The following is a 17,479-nucleotide window of genomic DNA, read 5'->3' as shown; positions in this document are numbered from 1 at the left end:
TCTGGAATGTCACTGAATGATAGTGCTCTGTAATTCAGTCACCACTGGCATTCAGAAGACTTTCAGTATATATTCAGTCATTTTTCAGTGGACATTTAGTCTCCTTTCTGTTACCTGAAGGAGACTTTGATTCTGTTCATTTAAAAAAAGAAAATCATATTAGGAGAAAAAATTAAAACATTTTAATTTAACATTAAATATGCCTAGTAATAAAAAAATTACAAATACATGTAGTAATTAGAACCTAGTAGAAGCCATAGTTCTAATCTCCCAAGATAAACCTTTGTTTTTCATGTCGCAAAGTGCATATATGAACAAACTGTTTTTTAATGTACATAAATTTCATTCTTTATTCCACTTGTAGAAGATCTAGAAGTTTGCATACACACTGTCATTTTGCATGTACTCTGCAACAGCATCATAACTGAGCTGGTATTCATCCTAAAAAAATAAATATATCTGTCAAGATTCCTTTGATATTTAAAAAAAAGAAAGAAAATAAGCATTGGTCATTTTTATATACTGTAATCTGTCGGGTCAAATGTCAAAGTTAGAGCAGAAAAAGTGGACGATTTCATTTCATGGTTGGAAAATATTAAGTAGTAATGCATATAAAAGTTTTCATTTCATGGTGGTCATAAATTCACAAGGTCTTTCCATACTTTGAAAGAACGAAAATTACCCCCTCCCCAACAAATTAGTGATTTCACAGTATTCTGCACAAAATTATGTAATAAAAAACATTAATAAAACATGCAAAACTAAATAGTCTAGCTTTCCCTATCCATTATTTTGAGAAAATGCCTCATAAAAAATTACAAACTAACTTCATCTCACAGAATCTTCGAATATTATTAAAAATTAAATTTATCCTCAATTCTAAGATAAGGAAACTGACCAAAGTGGACAAAAACTCCGGTCTACGGATCTGAAGTTGTCGTGTGATGGTAAAGATGTCCACTTCCTGATCCATTGAGAGTTGTTCTAGAGCGTTATAAACCACACAGAATGCTCCACAACGTGTAGCGCCATCACTGTCAAGATATAATTAGATTAATGCTATTGTTATTATAGAGTTGTTCTAGAGCGTTATAAACCACGCAGAATGACCCACAACGTGTGGCGCCATCACTAACAAGATATAATAAGATTATTGTTGTTGTGATTATAGAGTTCTAGAGCGTTATAAACCGCACAGAATGCTCCACAACGTGTGGCTCCATCACTACCATAGCAAAAAAATCATCTTATGACATATTTCGAATGTTATAACTATCAAAATAGTAATGCATTTTCCACATACTATAGTGAAACAATATTTAAAATCAACATCTTTTCAATAACATAATTCACAATAAAATGTGGAAAATATTGTTCTTTCTTTGCTATACTGTGTCTTACTTCAGTCTATAAGGATAAACTAACTAACCTCGACAAAATAGCAATTCTTCCTTCCTTATGCTTGAACTTTTCAGTTTTTGTTTCTTTGATTAAATCTAACAAAGCTCTTTTATCTATTGTCAGTTTTCCTTCTTTCCATGCCTTACATTCCAGTACTGTTATCTCGATAGTCCTTCCTCCCTAATAATAAATAAATAATTTATATGGTGGGAAAGGAAATTTGTTCATAATAAGACAACCTCATATTTTCCTATATCTTGCAGAAAAAGTCTTATTTCTCTTACCTCTGACTGTAAGACAATTTTCCGTGATGCAAAGTTAGGAGAATTGGTGGAAGAGGCCAATTTAAGTGTAAATTTCCCCAAGTTCTTATGTTCGGATTTCGTTGGAATCCAAAGAGATGTCTAAAAAAAATAAAAGTACATATGTAATCAATATATATTCAAAAAATATTCTTTAAAATAATTTTAATAGCAATATTGCATGTTTCTATTTATTAAGACTTCAAGTATTTGACGTTTATATATGTTTCATAATTATTTACTGTTGTATGTACTATTGTTTATGATGGATGGCTTAACAACTTATCACATATTGCTTTTCATTTTTTTGTATTTGATCACTATATCGTACAGATTTTAAATCCTTTATCGGGCACATAAAAACCACAACACCGGCGTCAAAATCTCTGATGAGTCTGAGGAAGTCCTCAGTGTAATCTGGAAGTGGGTACTGGGCGCTGATCAGACTGTCGTTCTCTGTGAAGGACTGAAAATTAACATGAAGATAGTTTAACATACTGTTTCGTTTTAACATGAATAGGATTTTAACAAGAAGGGCTAGAGCAATGATTGTTTACACTTTACCTGTTGTAGATTTTTTTTTTACATTTAAAGCTACTGGTACATGTGTTTAAAAATGCAAGAAAAACGTTATTTATAACAAGTGTCTTTCAAATATAATATAACCGAGTAATTAATAAAGTCAATGTTCTGTGTGGAGCAATATTAAACAAATTAAAAAGTACACCTTATTTCAGAATAACAGTTATTTAGTAATGTAAGTCTTATAGATAACAAAACATGTATTTTTTTTATATTAATTTTGTTTTGCTAAATAAACACACCTGTAATAGTACAGCATTATAATAAGTGTTTCTTCCCTTGGTATATGACAAATAACACAAAAATTCCTCCACTGAAATGAAAATGAAATCATGACTTACTTATTCATAAGTAAGATATGAGGTAACAGAATCTAATTAATTCAAACATTTAATTTGCTTTTGTTGAAAGGGAAACTTTGGTGTATTGTTAACTTAGATAAATCCACGAAACGTAGGACGTATGGAATGACATTATTTTATGTAATGTTTAAATAGACAATCGATACCTGGTAAAACACTCTCGGTGTAGTTGGCTGATATATTTGTTCTGCCAGATTCATAGTCTTTTTCTGTATATTCTTTTCGAAGGGAAAGTAACTCCTGTAAAAACAGAGAACCATAATGCTCTGTTGGGCTTTGTTGATATATGGTTACATTACAGGCACGTAGCATCGTTTTTGAAAGTGGGGAGGCCAACCAGAGAATTTTTTTTTACTTACCTCAAAAAGTTGACAAGCAAAAAAAAAAAAAACTTGTCCACAGTTCGAAAATCAAAAGTTGGAATTCCTATTGTGGGGAGGAGGGGGGGGGGGGGGGATGGCCAACTTTTCGGAACATTTTACTATCACTTCCAATTTTTTCCCTACAATCCTTTACTTCACTATACTATGGTATAAAGTGGGGGGGAGGGGGGGCATCCTTTCAATGAACATTTACTATAGTAAAGGTAATGTTGGGGAAAAAAGTGGGGGCCAAAAATTCGTGCTAAAATTAAGCCCCCCCCCCCCCCCCCTATTGCTACGTCCCTGCATTACATAGCTCCTTTATCTTTAGGAAACGGTCATAAATTCATGCTACTTGCTAAATGCAAGTGAAAGTACTGATATATACTATATATTATTTTCTTTTTCTTACTTGAAATTCTGATGCCAAAGAGGAATTCTTAGTAACTTGTCCACAGTTGGTGTAGGTTTTATCTTGGAACTCCTTGGTAAACATGGATGGTGTCAAACATTTTGATTTACCATTAAAGTATTCAGATAAAGCGAGGTACACTGCCTTATACTGGTCCTAAAAGAGTCAAAAAAGTATTATGATACATTTGTCTTTTTCTTTAAGGCGTACATTCATTTACGGCAATTACAATAAGGGTCAGCAAGACTTGTTAAATAATGAGAACATATGCATATACACGATGATACAAACAGATATATACAAAACATTCTTTTTAGTATGATACAATGTACAAAAATAGAGAAATAATCGTACTTTTAAATAAAAAAATAATTTTTCCAAAGAAAATTATATCTTAATCATTTTATCTATGATATTGTTTTTGAAAAAATACAGTCTTATCTTATTTGTCCATTTTTTCACAAGCTGCACCTCAAAATTCCAGCAATAAAGCAACTGTACCTTAACTAAAAACTAATATACGATTAGAACACAAACCATTGCACAAAACTTCATATTGTTAGTGTTTTAATAGTGTTTTATTTAAAAAGAAATCGGAAAACATAAAACGTTTTATTTCAAATAAGACCATTATCTAATGTTTTTGCCTTTATGTAATCAAGTGGGCACAAATTTAAAAGAAAATTTTGAATTTTCTTGAAAAACTTATACAGCTTTGATAAAAAGTCATATGACTAGCGGGTGAAAGAAAAACAGTGCTCTCAAAAATACACATCATATATTAGTTTATCTGTTTGTACAGCATTAGTGTGTTTACGACAAAACTATTGGAGAATTTGAAAGCCGTCTTCTATTTATTGAGGAAGAATTCAACAAGAATATATCTGAAAAGGAAATTAGTTTGAAAAGGACAGGGAAACATTTATGGCTAATGGCCATCAAACACCATACAATACACTGATTTAGAGGAAGTTAGTTTTGAAATGTATCTCTATATATCTTTTTGAATCAATGACAGTGTTTGCTTAAAAAAATAAGGAAATAAAAGTAATTGTCCTTGTTAGGTACATGTGATTGGCAAGTTTGATTACCCAAAGGTAAAAAAGCAATATCTATTCAAGTGGGAAGCAAATAAACTATTAAGGGTATGGAACGAACATCGTAAAAAAATATTGTACTCTACATCGATTTTAATTTTAAGCATTTTTGAAATATTCAAAAAAGTAAAAAAGCTATGTATTTTCACATAAGTTGCATATTATACATTTATTGCATGATAGTGAGGGAAATATGAAGACTTGTTCAGCCAAGAAAAATCATATTATGAATATGATAATTCTTGGCTGATTAAGTCTTCATGTTTCCCGAACATTCATGCAATGAATTGTTTATTATACCGAAACAAGCACAACCTTTGAAATAAACTTAAACTTTCAAATTCGGCACCGCTCTCAAATTCACTTTCATTTTTTACGTAAAGTTACTATAAAACCCTTTGGTCAACACATTATCATCAGTTTTGTGACGTAAACCAGGCTATTGTGACGTCTACTTCTCTCGGGAGTTTTCGTTCAACAAACAGGAACTATATTGCGGGAAAATACACTAGGTGTTCCGAAGAGGTGGAATATGATGAAAAGCGTGCCAAACGGCCGTGAAATATGAAGGTTTACGGCCCGATCACGTTATAACATAGAACCAATCAGATAACGCGTTGTTTAGAATATTTATAATGAGGTATAATAATATATATTCGTAACGTTGTTTACAACTTCATGTGTTTGAAATATGAATAAATAGACTTCGTGGAGTAATTTTTCACATTGCTGAAATAAAAGAAAATCCAGAAAAAATATTGAACAAAAACTAAACGTACGTCGCTTTGTATCATGTTCATTCTGTCTTTTCTCATGGTCCTGACGTACATCGGTACATTGACTTTACCATTTCTCTCCCCTTCCCGGTAGAGGGCGTCTAAAGCAATGTAAGTTCCGGTTCTGCCAATTCCTGCACTGTAAATGTAACAAAGACTAGGTCATATCTTTTTCAATACGAAAGTTGAAAGACCTAATGTACCCTATGATACGCAAAACATTTGTAATATTCATTATGAGTGAAATTATTCAATATCTTTATTCTGAGACATGATGTACATGTAAAGCCAAAGAAAAAATTGTGTGATGAAAATCAATGCCCCGGGCACATTTTCATCATGGCCATTTTTCAGATTATTTCACTTCATTTTATCTCCCTTCAACTTTAAATGTAATATAAAATACATTTTGCACGTTATTTCAACTTGAAAATTACACATATTTTTTTTAATAATTATACTTTTATCCAAGTATTAAATAATTCATTTAAGGCCACACCAATAAATGTTTTTGTTCGTCGGACCCGCGCGCTCGTATTTAAACGAAACTAGACAAATAATATTAATTAAAAATTTCCCGCACCGTTGGAATTTTGTGCTATTTTCTGTTCTATTTCCGCTCTATTTATCGTATATTTCATCTGCTTACTCTGTAAATCAGAAAAAAATATAATTGTCCGCTCAAATTTCTTCACGCTCCGCCTAAAAAAATTGTCTACAAAAAGTAATAATATTATTATTTAACCGCTAGCCCGCTCGTACTTTTTTTCATCAAATGTCCGACGAACAAGAAATTAAATTGGTGTGGCCTAAGTGTTAAATGAATAAGTAAGTACATGTAATGATACTTCTAATGAATTCAATTTTAAACAAGAAACATGTAGATATCCATATTAAACCTGCAATGCACAAGTGTATATTTCCCGGGGTATGTTGATGTAAATTTCATCACGTGACGATGAAACACAACAAGATTGAGAGGATCAGGAACCCCATGGTCTGGCCATCTTGTGTAATGAAACATCAACACCTCACGGTCTTTGTGCTCCTGTAATTCATAACAATGGTGTGCAAAGTTGGGATATATGTAGTTGTGTAAAATTATTTCATTACTTAAGATATTTATAAGTCCTTCTAATCCTTCTAAATGAGGGCTACAAAAATTAGAAAATTTTACGCTCTATCCATTTTGTTTCAATGTATCATAAAATATGAACAAATCAGTCTTATTGTCTTGATAAAAAAAATCTGATCAAAATCTTTCGGTTAATGGAAAAATCTTAAATAAGTAAATAATATTTTTACTAACAGAAATACAGAATTAAAACAATTATTATAGCACCTGAGGATGTTTATTTTTTCAGTATAAGTTTTAGAATTTATATCGTCTCTATCTTCTGTATCCCGATGAAAAAAAATGACCCATTGCATTTTTATGTGGAGACTTTTTTTTGGGTTAGTAACTTTCCTCTCGGTCCGTCGAATGGGACATTAAATGACACCCCATGTCAAGGAATACAAAGGAATTCAAAATCCGGCCAATAAACAGAATTATCCTCCGAAATATGGCTTAAATATTGCTGTGCACAATGAATCAATCCTTTAAAGAGTTTGACAGAATTTTTAATATAGTTATCCATTTTTTGTATACGATATTGAATTTTTGTGCATACAGCAATTTCAAGGACTATATGCATAAAACACTTTACTTTTATTCATTTTCTCTATTCTTTTATATTTGTAGTTAATTTGCAGTTTGATGTGAAAATTTGAAACCAGATCGCTTCAGTTTATGAATAATCCACAAACAAGGATTGAAATTTTAACTTCATGAATAATTATCTTAATTTTTTTTCTTATGCATTTCATTATTGTTAGAAATATTTACATAGGTGTATATTTATTCTTGAAATAAAATGCTCCAATCCATGGCAACTAAACAATTAATCAGCGCATGTGCAAACCATTCATATAAGAGATAATATATATAATCTGCATAAGGAGATTTGTTTTCATTTCGCTTTTCTATTCTGTCATTCCTTATTTGTTTTACATAAAAATGGTTATTTCCTCACAGGCTCTTATGCAGAGGCAATGCCGCCACCAGTGCAATCAATAACTAAAAGAGGGTACCTTTGAATATAACAACAATTAAAAATAATGCTTTGAGGAATTCAAAAGCTATAAAGACGGATATTCCATGGCCATGAATGAAACAATCTGCATAAGATCTAACACAATCAGGTAGGGATATAGATTTTATATTCATAATTCTTGTGATTAAATAACTAACAAATGTCGAGGTTATGGAAATTTTTACATCTTTTTTAAATAGACTTTATGCTAGAAGATGGCAAAAGCAATGATGACTTCTCAATTTGAAAAAAAGATATTAAGATTCCTATGTCAGTAGTATTTCAATTGAAAAAAAATGATGATACTGCTAGAGATGTCTTAGATCATACATCATCAATATTTAAAGCCAACTTAATGCATTAATATTTCAGTTTGAATCAATTTTCTGTTAAATTCATACAAGATTTTCTTGCTTTGTAATCTATTTTTTGAGATTTGTTGAAGTTTTTCAATTTAAACATACATATACATACAAATGATACGAAAAAAAGTTTTAACTGTCCCATACAACGATTTGTTGATGATGACATTCTTTTTAGCAATGAAAACAAGACAAAAATATTACAATGTGATGAATCATCTTATTACATCTCTGGTTAAAATAGGATGGAAATTCTTTCCAATAATTAATATATATAATTTAGTGTAATGATTTCGGAATTTTCAAGTTTGACCATGCGGAGTTGTCAGTTAGTCTCTGTTCACACCACGTGACTTTAATTTTGTATAAATACTGAGACTCTGCAGTGATCAGGGGGTGTTCGTCGGATGCAGCCGAGGTTAGAAGACGAGTGTCGTGAATAATGTATTCGTGTGTTATATCCATCGCCTGTTTTACAGTTAGAGAGTGGATTTGGAAGGCCAACCCAGTTAAGGCCTGCCACAAACTTGGTTGACATCCAACATAGAGGCTATCCATAGTTTGTTGTGTCTCGTCTGCATTGGCTGACCAGTCCGTCCAGGCTGCTATACTCATTGTCCGTCCTGAATAAGGCATCTTACAATGAGTGTAGTGGTTGAATGACAATCACATATACTGTCCGTCCTGAATAAGGCATCCTACAGTATATGCGGTAGTCCGAGGGCAACTGGGCATCCTATTTAAATGTTACATCAGACTCCCCATTTGATTTTGTTGCTTGCCTCTGATTGCTTAATAGATTTTACCATTTGATTTTAATTTACCTAGATAAGGTTAGGACACATTTGTATATTTCGGCAGTCCACTAAGATCATACCAATTATTTCGAATCATTTAATGTTGAACACCCCAAACCCTGGAAATGACCAGGTACGATCCCTTTGATTCATTGTAAATACGTTACATTAGTACTTTTAACAGAAATAATATAATATGTTATTACCAAATTATTGTATGCTTTGAACCGTCTCGTTGTGTAATTAGAATATACTTTCTCTTCCAGGTGCCTCAGTGTGAAATCTCCTGTTTGTAATTTATCGCTGATGTCTGGCCAATATTGGGCACATTTGTTCTACAATTTACAAAATAATAATACATGTAATCATATTTTATTTTAAGGTACGCTTTTGCTTGAAGATGCACAAATATATTCTAGAAAAACCTCAGAAACAAAGCGAATTTAATTTAAGCAAGATGAGAAGTTTACAGTAGAACAATTACTCGTAGTAAGATTTATGCATTCATTTATTTTGAATTAATAGCGTGCAATTTTTTTTCTTTTTTGTCTTTATTCTCGTTTTTCAAAACATACTGTTTCTCTTAGCTAAAACAATTTATCATAACTAACACATCCGATTTATATGGAGGAGTCACTAATCACTTCTACATGTAGCCGATGGAGAGCTGCAGATATAGACCTATACTCGACAGTCAAGTCTCTTGAGCAGTGAAGGATCTTTTTCGTACCAGCACCTACTGCGAAATGGGACCTAGGTCTCATCCGAAGCAATTTTTTCGTAAATTGTATTGTAACGTAAGAATGAATTCCCCCTCCTCGGTTTAACAAGATTATGATTTAAATATGTACATATACCAAACGGATATTATAAAACAATTCAAAAGTAATACAAGTATTTGAAGCAAATGCATAGCCAATGAAAAACAAACCTTTGCTCCTTCTTTGAGATTGGTCAGGCAAACAATGACAGATACATTCTCCTGCCATATCATCTGCCAGAAATCGGCAATTGTCTTTGGTTTAGGACCTGGAATGATGAATTTCATGTTTGTATAGAGAAAGATTTAACCAAATTATAAGAGAGAATTCAAACTAACTCATTTAAGGTCGATATTTCATAAATTCCTTATGCGGTACAATGATCTTTTTAGCAAATACATGTATAACTTTGTATTTTGTCGACTTGTTTCAAGCTATATTGCCGCATTTTACAACAGAACGTCTCACTCAAACAATACACAGGGCTGAGGGAGGGATGACACAGTTCTGTTGGAATATATACCCTTCCTAGGCATATGATCCACCTCTTGAATTTCCAACGATGTGTTTAATGTCCTTTTTACATATTTTATTTTTATAGCTTTGAGGTCGATCACCTTTTTACATTCTTTTTATCTTCTTAAATGTGATAACATAAACCATGTAAGCTGATTAAATATCTTCTTATCAACATACCTTGGGTTGCGATGTAGCTTCCTTGATTAAGTACATCCTGTCGTCAAATCATTTAAAGAAAAAAATATGCAGATATAATTTAATCTTTGATTTTTAAGGATAGATAGAAAGCAAATGTAAATGCATTCTCATAAAAAGAACAAAACTTACAAAGGGGATTTAAAGAATGCACATTTAGTAGCAGTAGCGTTTTGGGCAATTCAATGTATGCCCATTTGATTAATCTTAGTAGCTCGGTTTTAAGGACAAATGATACCAACATTTTTTTTCTTTTAAAAAGATTTAATATCATGTCACAAGTTTAGAAATGTGGATGGTTCTTCGATTTTTTTCTTCTAAGAACTGGAATATGAAAAAGATTTGGAAAATATTGGTAATATTTCAATGAAAAAACAAATATAGACAAATCACATTCAGTAAAGGTTTACAGGTGAAAACAAATTTCAGAATATGTTAACATGGTGCTAAAAGTGTAATATAAACTTAAGAAAAATATACCAAGCCAGGTGAATTTTATAAGGAAAAGCTAAATGGTAAAAATCAGCCTATGTGATCTTGCTAATTTTTTGTCATTTTGATCTTCCTGGTAGAATTCACCTGGCTAGGTATATTTTTCTCAAGTTTATATTACACTTTTAGCACCATGTTAACATATACTGAAATTTGTTTTCACCTTTAAACCTTTACTGAATGTGATTTGTCTATATTTGTTTTTTTTTTCATTGAAATATTACTAATATTTTCCAAGTCTACTTTATTTTCCAGTTTTTCGGGGAAAAAATTCTAAGAACCATCCACTTTTCTAAACTTGTGACATGATATTAAATCTTTTTCAAAGAAAAAAAATTGTTTGTATCATCTGTCCTAAATATGAATTCTTCATTCTTAAAAGAATACAATTTCATTGTGTACATTTACAAGCAAAACTAGATTTAACTTGCAATATCATTGATAAATAGGTAAAGCTAATTACAGTATAACCATATTTACCTCGATATAATTCGCATTGATATAATCTCCTCCGTGTGTCTTCTCCAAAACAACTCGAGAGTGATCATCTATTTAATATAAACATTAACAGAGTATTTTTATATTGCAAAGTGACTTTTATACTAGATCATTAGATTGAAAAGTAATGTTGGATTGCAAAGGGATTTTTATTTTAAGAATAATAAGTTTTCAATAATTTTATTATTTTAAAAGAAATTGAAAATACTTACAAGGAAATGTTGATGTGTATCTATTTTTGGGTTTATTTTCCGGCTTCTTTGCCTCTTCGCAGGGATAAAGTTCCCCTTTTGGTATTTCCTTTCGAGAACAAAAAGATATAAAGGTTTCAAATTAATTGAAATATTGTTAGATTAGTTGAAAGAATTGCATAAAAAAAAGTTGCATCACTTTAATTTATGACTTTGTGGAAAAAAATTTCTTTGTACATATTTAAGTTTTCACAAAATGTTATTGGAAACTACAGTAAAACATATTTTCGAAGGGTCAAATTTTCGTGGTTTGAGGAAAATGTCTTGGTTCATAATGATTAGATTTCGTTGTTGAAGAATTGTTTAGTAGTAATATATGTAAAAAAGTAAAATGCATTTCGTGGTAGTCAAAAATTCATGGGTCTCTTTATACCTTGAACACCACGAAAATTAACCCCCACGAAAATTTAAGATATAATAGTATTCTTATTATAATTTAAATTAACCGGCACGCTAACGTTGAATATCTAAGCGAACATTTCCGAAGGACTCAACATGGATATAAACAACACAGTATATAAATACTTAAAATAGATTTTTTTTGTCCTGAATATCTTTTAAATTTGATACAGAATATCAATTTGATAAACAATTTCACAGAAAAATGCACATTTAATTTTAATTCACTAAAAAAATCAGAACAGATTCGAATTAAACATGTTGAATTTCAGAATATGATGATTATTATTGAAAATTACTGGATTTTTTTTTTTTATATACTGAAAGGAAAAAGAAACGCAGGGTAAACTTTTGAGATGAATTAAATTTGTTTTTCTTAAAATACTTTTTAGTTTTCATATCTAACTTTTAAAACCATCTTTCAAAAAGATATAACCAAATTCTCATATGATTTTGTGTAATTATTCATGAGTTATTGAAGCTCAAATGACGATACCCCCAAAAAGGGAAAATCGAAAACTCTCATTATCTTCAATGTCCATCTCGTGCATCTGTCAGAGTCTTATTTCTCCTTTGCATGGAATTTCATCAAAGTGTTTATCTTTCAAACCCTGGCTATATTTAGCATGGGTAACCACGCAAAAAAATTAGTCAAACGGCGCGCGCATGCGCCAGTGAGAAGAATACAACAGTAAGTTGACTGGCTCAAAAAACCAAATTGCGGCATTGTTTTCTTTCAAATTCCGTATGAATGTAATGATTATAATCGTGTACACTATAAATGGCTGTTTTTGTGGTAGTAAGGTGGCGATTTAAAAGATGGCAGGACCAACAACCCGCTTGTAACATGGCTCTGTTTCGCGTTAACGTCATCGTCACGGTTGATTGAAATCCACTCCAGACCCTCTCTGACAACGGCTAAAAAGTTTTATGGGGGAAAATTTACAAGAGACTGCTTAGTAAACCGTTGTTGCCTTTTTCATTAATTAGGCAATTCGAAAACAAGACCCCATTGAACTTCCGTAAACTGTGCCAAGATTGCAATAAATTCATAATGTCTCTTAATATTGAAAAACGATGTGCATACCTCATATGCATCAAATAATGCAACAAGATTTGTAGACAAACACGTCGTTATCAAATTGCACGTGTTTTAGGCTTTTTAGAGTTCTCCCTACGTGACGTCATAAATTTTACGGTTGAGTAATTCTGAATACTGATTTTGATGCACAGTAACTAAATTTCCCATCTGACAAATTTTCGTAATTTTCGGTCATGTGGTCAAATTTTTAACGACAATTATGCTACCCTGCGTTTCTTTTTCCTTTCAGTATATATAAACAAGATTGATAAATGACATTGGATCCATGATTGTATATAGCATGTACTTAAAAAATCAAAGATACATGATACTCATGCTTGAATCCAGCATTTTCAGCCGCGGACATCTTGACTATAATGTCCTTCAGATTTCTCACTGGAATAGTTTTGTTTGTTGGGGGTCCTTTTTTCGCAGTTTCTCGCAAAACGCTTGTCCGATTTTTGGCACTTTCCTTATGTTCATCCTTTAAATTGCTGAAAACTAATATATTATTTATTGATGATTACACTTTTTAAAATATCAATTTTTCTTTTCAAATTCTCATACATTCAAGACAATAAATAGTCGTTGCGCCATCGGCATGAAGTGCCCTTATCTTCATTTTGCAGAGAAAATACAACAGGCAAATTTTAGTCAACATTTCATTTATCAAAAAAAAAATTGGAATTTATTATGTTCAAACTAACAAATAAAGAATTTAAAGTAAATACATATGTTTTTCCTTAACATTTTTATTGTACATGTATACTAAGTATTTGCTAAAAAATCGACATTTTAATATTCCGACATAATGGTATATGTATATCAAAATTAGTTGTACTCATTAGTCATGGTAGTCACTAATGTTTGTTTGAGTATTCTATAAAAGACTCTCAACTCTGTATAAAATCAACAAACATGTTAGCTTCTTTTTTATATACTTAAATATATACTGAAACATGACACACTTTAAAATCCAAAGAACAGAAATATTCATTATAGGATTAAACGTTCTTTTTACAGAATTTATCGATGTGTAAACTCTGCCTTTTTATTCACAAACTGAAAAAAAGAACGTTTCATTCTTATAATTCCATTACGATTTTTTTAAATTATTAAAATTGTTTCTCTTTGAGGCCGCCACACAATCCGTTATTTTGTGCGGCGTAGGAATACTTTATGCCACAAAGAAAGGTATACATGTACAAGATGAATATCAATAAAATCCAGCTGAAATTGTCAAAACAATCAATAAATAAACTTATAAAAACTCATTGAATGTTGTTTAAGTCAACAAATATCGTAAATACGCGTATTTTCCAGAAAAATTCGTCCTTGACCATGGCCATGTTGACATCAACGACAACGTCATATCGAAAGTTGCATACTGACGACGTCCTCGATTTGCTCTAGTTAGTTCAAAGATTTAGGGAGAATATGGGTTCTGTAGGATGTAAATATATGAATTTGATGCTGAAAGGCAAGAGCCTGAGGTACGTTTCTTTTCCCTATCACAACGATACCAACTGAGCTGATATGGAACGTCGAGAAAATGACAGCATGGTCAGCGATTTTTTAAAATTCACAATCGTGATCTGACAGTGACATAAACATAATATTCCCGTCTGTCAGTCCTGTTTATCTCTTTTTCATTCATTCATTCATTCATTCATTCATTCATTCATTCATTCATTCATTCATTCATTATTTCAAGTTTCTTGTAATCATAATTTAGCTAAAACGGACTAGAAGTATCTGTTTTCATTGTTTTTACAACAGTCAAGAAAGCGCTTCTGATTGAAAAATTCATCGATGTGTAAACTTTTTCTTGAATTTGTTCTCGTCCAATCAATACACAGGGAATCAATAAATAAAATTAAGATTGGAATTATGGAAAATCAAAGTATACGGGGGGGGGGGGGTGACAGTGGATATGATCATCATTTAACACATTGAATTTAAGTGGTGAAAGTACTTCAGTACGATGTTTTATTTTACATATTTACCTATGTTATTTCTGTATTTTTTATTCAAAGAAATGAGTTGATGATTATCAATAAACTGTACGTTTTTTGTATATGATTACCTATTGTCGAAGATGTTCCCTTCTTTAATTCCATTTGCAAAACCGCATCCTTCTTAGACTTTTCAAAATATTCCGTTAATGCTCTCCTCTTGAACCTGCGTTAAAATATTGATGAAACTTATGCTAATTACGAAATAATCAATCTATCCTACCGATGACGAAATTCATAATACTATGTACATAATGGTACATTTTTGTTAAATCCCTCAACAATTTACATTAACTTTTGAGATATTCAGTCAAACATAATATTTCACAAATGAAATTAATTCAGTAAATATTCAGTCAAACATAAATTTCACAAAGTAAATTAATTATACTTAACAAAAGATAAATATTTTTATGTTCACCTTATAAAAAGGACTGCTAGAAGAACAAGAAAAATAATGACTACGAATGTTCCTAAGACACCACCAATTATTGACGAATTAGTAGACTGATCTTCCAACATATCAACCTTTTCTACGCCTTGAAAAGGAAAACCAAGTTCTTCTAAGAAGCATGTAATTCATGTTATGAATATAGTTTGACATATCATATTTGCAATTTCAGTTTGAATGCGATAGATTTTGCTGGCCTGTAATGATTCCTAAGCATCTTTATGCTGTATATTCTTTCTGCTTTAAAAAATGCTTAATGTACGTAAAACTTCATATTGTTTTCCTACTCGTTAGTTAAAAGCCAAAACAAAATGTCCCTGATACAAAATAGTACTGGGGGACTGAATTGAAATTATTTAAGCGCTTTTGTATTTGTTTATGAATGAATTTTACCATTTCAATTATAGTAGTAAAACTGTTCAAGGTAGTGCACAAAATATACTTATAAGATAAAATGTACGTGGAAACATTTCCACGTACCTTGATTACAAGAGCCGTCAATATGGTAACAAGAATTGTTGCAAGAACAAAGGTTAGAACAGTTTGTACCATAGTATCCCTCCTTGCATACTGAAAAGAAGATGTGAAAACTTTTTTTTAATTCTCTATACCTGGTATTAGCTTGATATTTTAAAACCATTCGTTAACTAATGAAACTTCATGCATTATGATGACAATAAAATGTACTGTGCAACTTCCAATAAACCATGTAATTTCTTACTGTTGTAACACATTTTTCCAACGAAGCCATCTGAACAGCCTTCTAAACATGTTCCATCCAAACGGTCGCATCTTTTATTATTACAATTTTCACTGCACTTTCCATGGCAATTATCTCCATAGAATCCTGTAGGACATGCTGAAAAAGACGTTGACTTTTCTTTTATAATAGTGGATCAACACCAATAGCATTGGAAAAGAAAAGAAAACAAACGAAACACTTACATTTTGACAAAAATCCCCTGTATATCCCGGACTACAACCGTTGTCACAGTAACCAGTTTCTCTGCTACAGTAAGTGTCATTCAGACAGTGACCACTGCAGTTATGGACACAGTCTGGACCGTAAAAGCCACCTTTACATGCTGTAAATTGAAAGTAAATAAATATTTTATGTAAAGTTTAATTAAACTTCGAAAACATGCATTTCCTTTATTATTTTCAGCTCAATATTTAAATTCAGTAAATATTTTTCAGTTTTTGGTAAATGGTATTATATCAAAGTTCATACATGTATTACAGCAGAGAGCTCCGAAAATTTGAAGCAAGGACTTATTTTGTAAATGTCAGGTTAAAGTTGATTATGAGGAAGCACTTTTATTAGTTTAACAGGATAAGGGATTGATTCAGCTATAATTTTGTTTTATCTGAAAACTCTGAAACTACTTTTGCAATAATTAATTACATGTAATTATTAAAATACTTTTTAGAAAAAAATTGTGAAACTTGCAATTGCCGAGTCAAACAAGATATGTTTGTGAAACACTATGCGCCCGGCGGCAACAAAGCTTGAAATAAGCTATTTTAGTATATAGGTCACAGTCAAGGTCACAAGGTTATTGACATTGGTGTCATTTGAAAGAACTTGATTACAGAAGTATGCATACCAAATATGAAGTCTCTACCTCTTATGGTTCAGAATTATGGTGAAGGTTCAAAAAAGCTATTTTTAGCATATAGGTCACAGTCAAGGTCATTGACCTGTGTGTCATTTGTAAGGGATTAATTAATGGAGTATGCATACAAAATATGAAGTTTCTATCTTTCAAGGTGTAAAAGTTATGACGAAGGTTAAAGCTTGGTCACAAGGTCGATGAACTTGGTATCATTTGAAAAAGTTCAATTAATGGAGTAAGTATACCAAAAATTAAGTCTTTCTTGGTTCAAAAGTTATGACGAAGGTTAAAGTTTGCAGACAAACAAACAAACAAACAGTCAGACAGACAGACAGACAGACAGGACAAAAACAATATACGCCTCGGATCTATCGATTCGGGCGCAAAAAAATGGCTATAACTTCAATGACAAAACTTGAGACCTATTTGTACATTGTTGTGCCTTGTAAGCTTGAAACCCTTGTGTCATGATTTTAATTGTTTTCTTTAATGAAGCAATTCTTTAAGTTTAATACAAAAGCTTGTTTTTTTTATTATTTCAATTTTCACCATTCAAATAATATCTTTTTACAGAAAAGATCAGGCATATGATACTAGTACCTCACTTAATTAT

General features: G+C 31.4%; 2 protein-coding genes across 3 annotated transcripts in view; both read right to left on the bottom strand.

The window, feature by feature from the left end:
• Nucleotides 1–316: 316 nt before the first annotated feature.
• Nucleotides 317–17,479, bottom strand: part of LOC134229966 (receptor-type tyrosine-protein phosphatase alpha-like) — a 106,172-nt gene continuing 89,009 nt past the window's right edge. Inside the window, exons 1-16 of one of the 2 annotated variants that reach the window (XM_062711744.1) lie at nt 13,110–13,301; nt 11,266–11,353; nt 11,036–11,103; nt 10,046–10,082; nt 9,520–9,617; nt 8,795–8,923; nt 6,194–6,342; nt 5,298–5,433; nt 3,422–3,577; nt 2,794–2,887; nt 2,528–2,598; nt 2,035–2,169; nt 1,686–1,805; nt 1,430–1,581; nt 899–1,034; nt 317–441 (exon numbers count right to left, since the gene is read on the bottom strand). In XM_062711744.1, coding sequence (XP_062567728.1) covers nt 370–441; nt 899–1,034; nt 1,430–1,581; nt 1,686–1,805; nt 2,035–2,169; nt 2,528–2,598; nt 2,794–2,887; nt 3,422–3,577; nt 5,298–5,433; nt 6,194–6,342; nt 8,795–8,923; nt 9,520–9,617; nt 10,046–10,082; nt 11,036–11,103; nt 11,266–11,353; nt 13,110–13,151 — 1,683 coding nt within the window. In that variant the 5' untranslated portion in view covers nt 13,152–13,301 and the 3' untranslated portion in view covers nt 317–369. Of the gene's footprint in view, nt 442–898; nt 1,035–1,429; nt 1,582–1,685; nt 1,806–2,034; nt 2,170–2,527; nt 2,599–2,793; nt 2,888–3,421; nt 3,578–5,297; nt 5,434–6,193; nt 6,343–8,794; nt 8,924–9,519; nt 9,618–10,045; nt 10,083–11,035; nt 11,104–11,265; nt 11,354–13,109; nt 13,302–17,479 lie in introns of those variants that run through there. The other variant, XM_062711743.1, reaches the window with a different exon arrangement.
• LOC134229977 (multiple epidermal growth factor-like domains protein 10) overlaps nt 16,014–17,479 on the bottom strand; it is a 30,145-nt gene continuing 28,679 nt past the window's right edge. The window contains exons 10-11 of the mRNA XM_062711751.1: nt 16,196–16,335; nt 16,014–16,109 (exon numbers count right to left, since the gene is read on the bottom strand). Coding sequence (XP_062567735.1) covers nt 16,014–16,109; nt 16,196–16,335 — 236 coding nt within the window. The remainder of the gene's footprint in view (nt 16,110–16,195; nt 16,336–17,479) is intronic.

This window comes from Saccostrea cucullata, unplaced genomic scaffold (genome assembly GCF_032062105.1).
Source record: "Saccostrea cucullata isolate Sc308-1 unplaced genomic scaffold, CSIRO_AGI_Scuc_v1 ctg683, whole genome shotgun sequence".
Classification (NCBI taxonomy): domain Eukaryota; kingdom Metazoa; phylum Mollusca; class Bivalvia; order Ostreida; family Ostreidae; genus Saccostrea; species Saccostrea cuccullata.
Note: the sequence above shows the minus strand (reverse complement) of the source record. Positions and strands in the feature narration are given on the sequence as shown.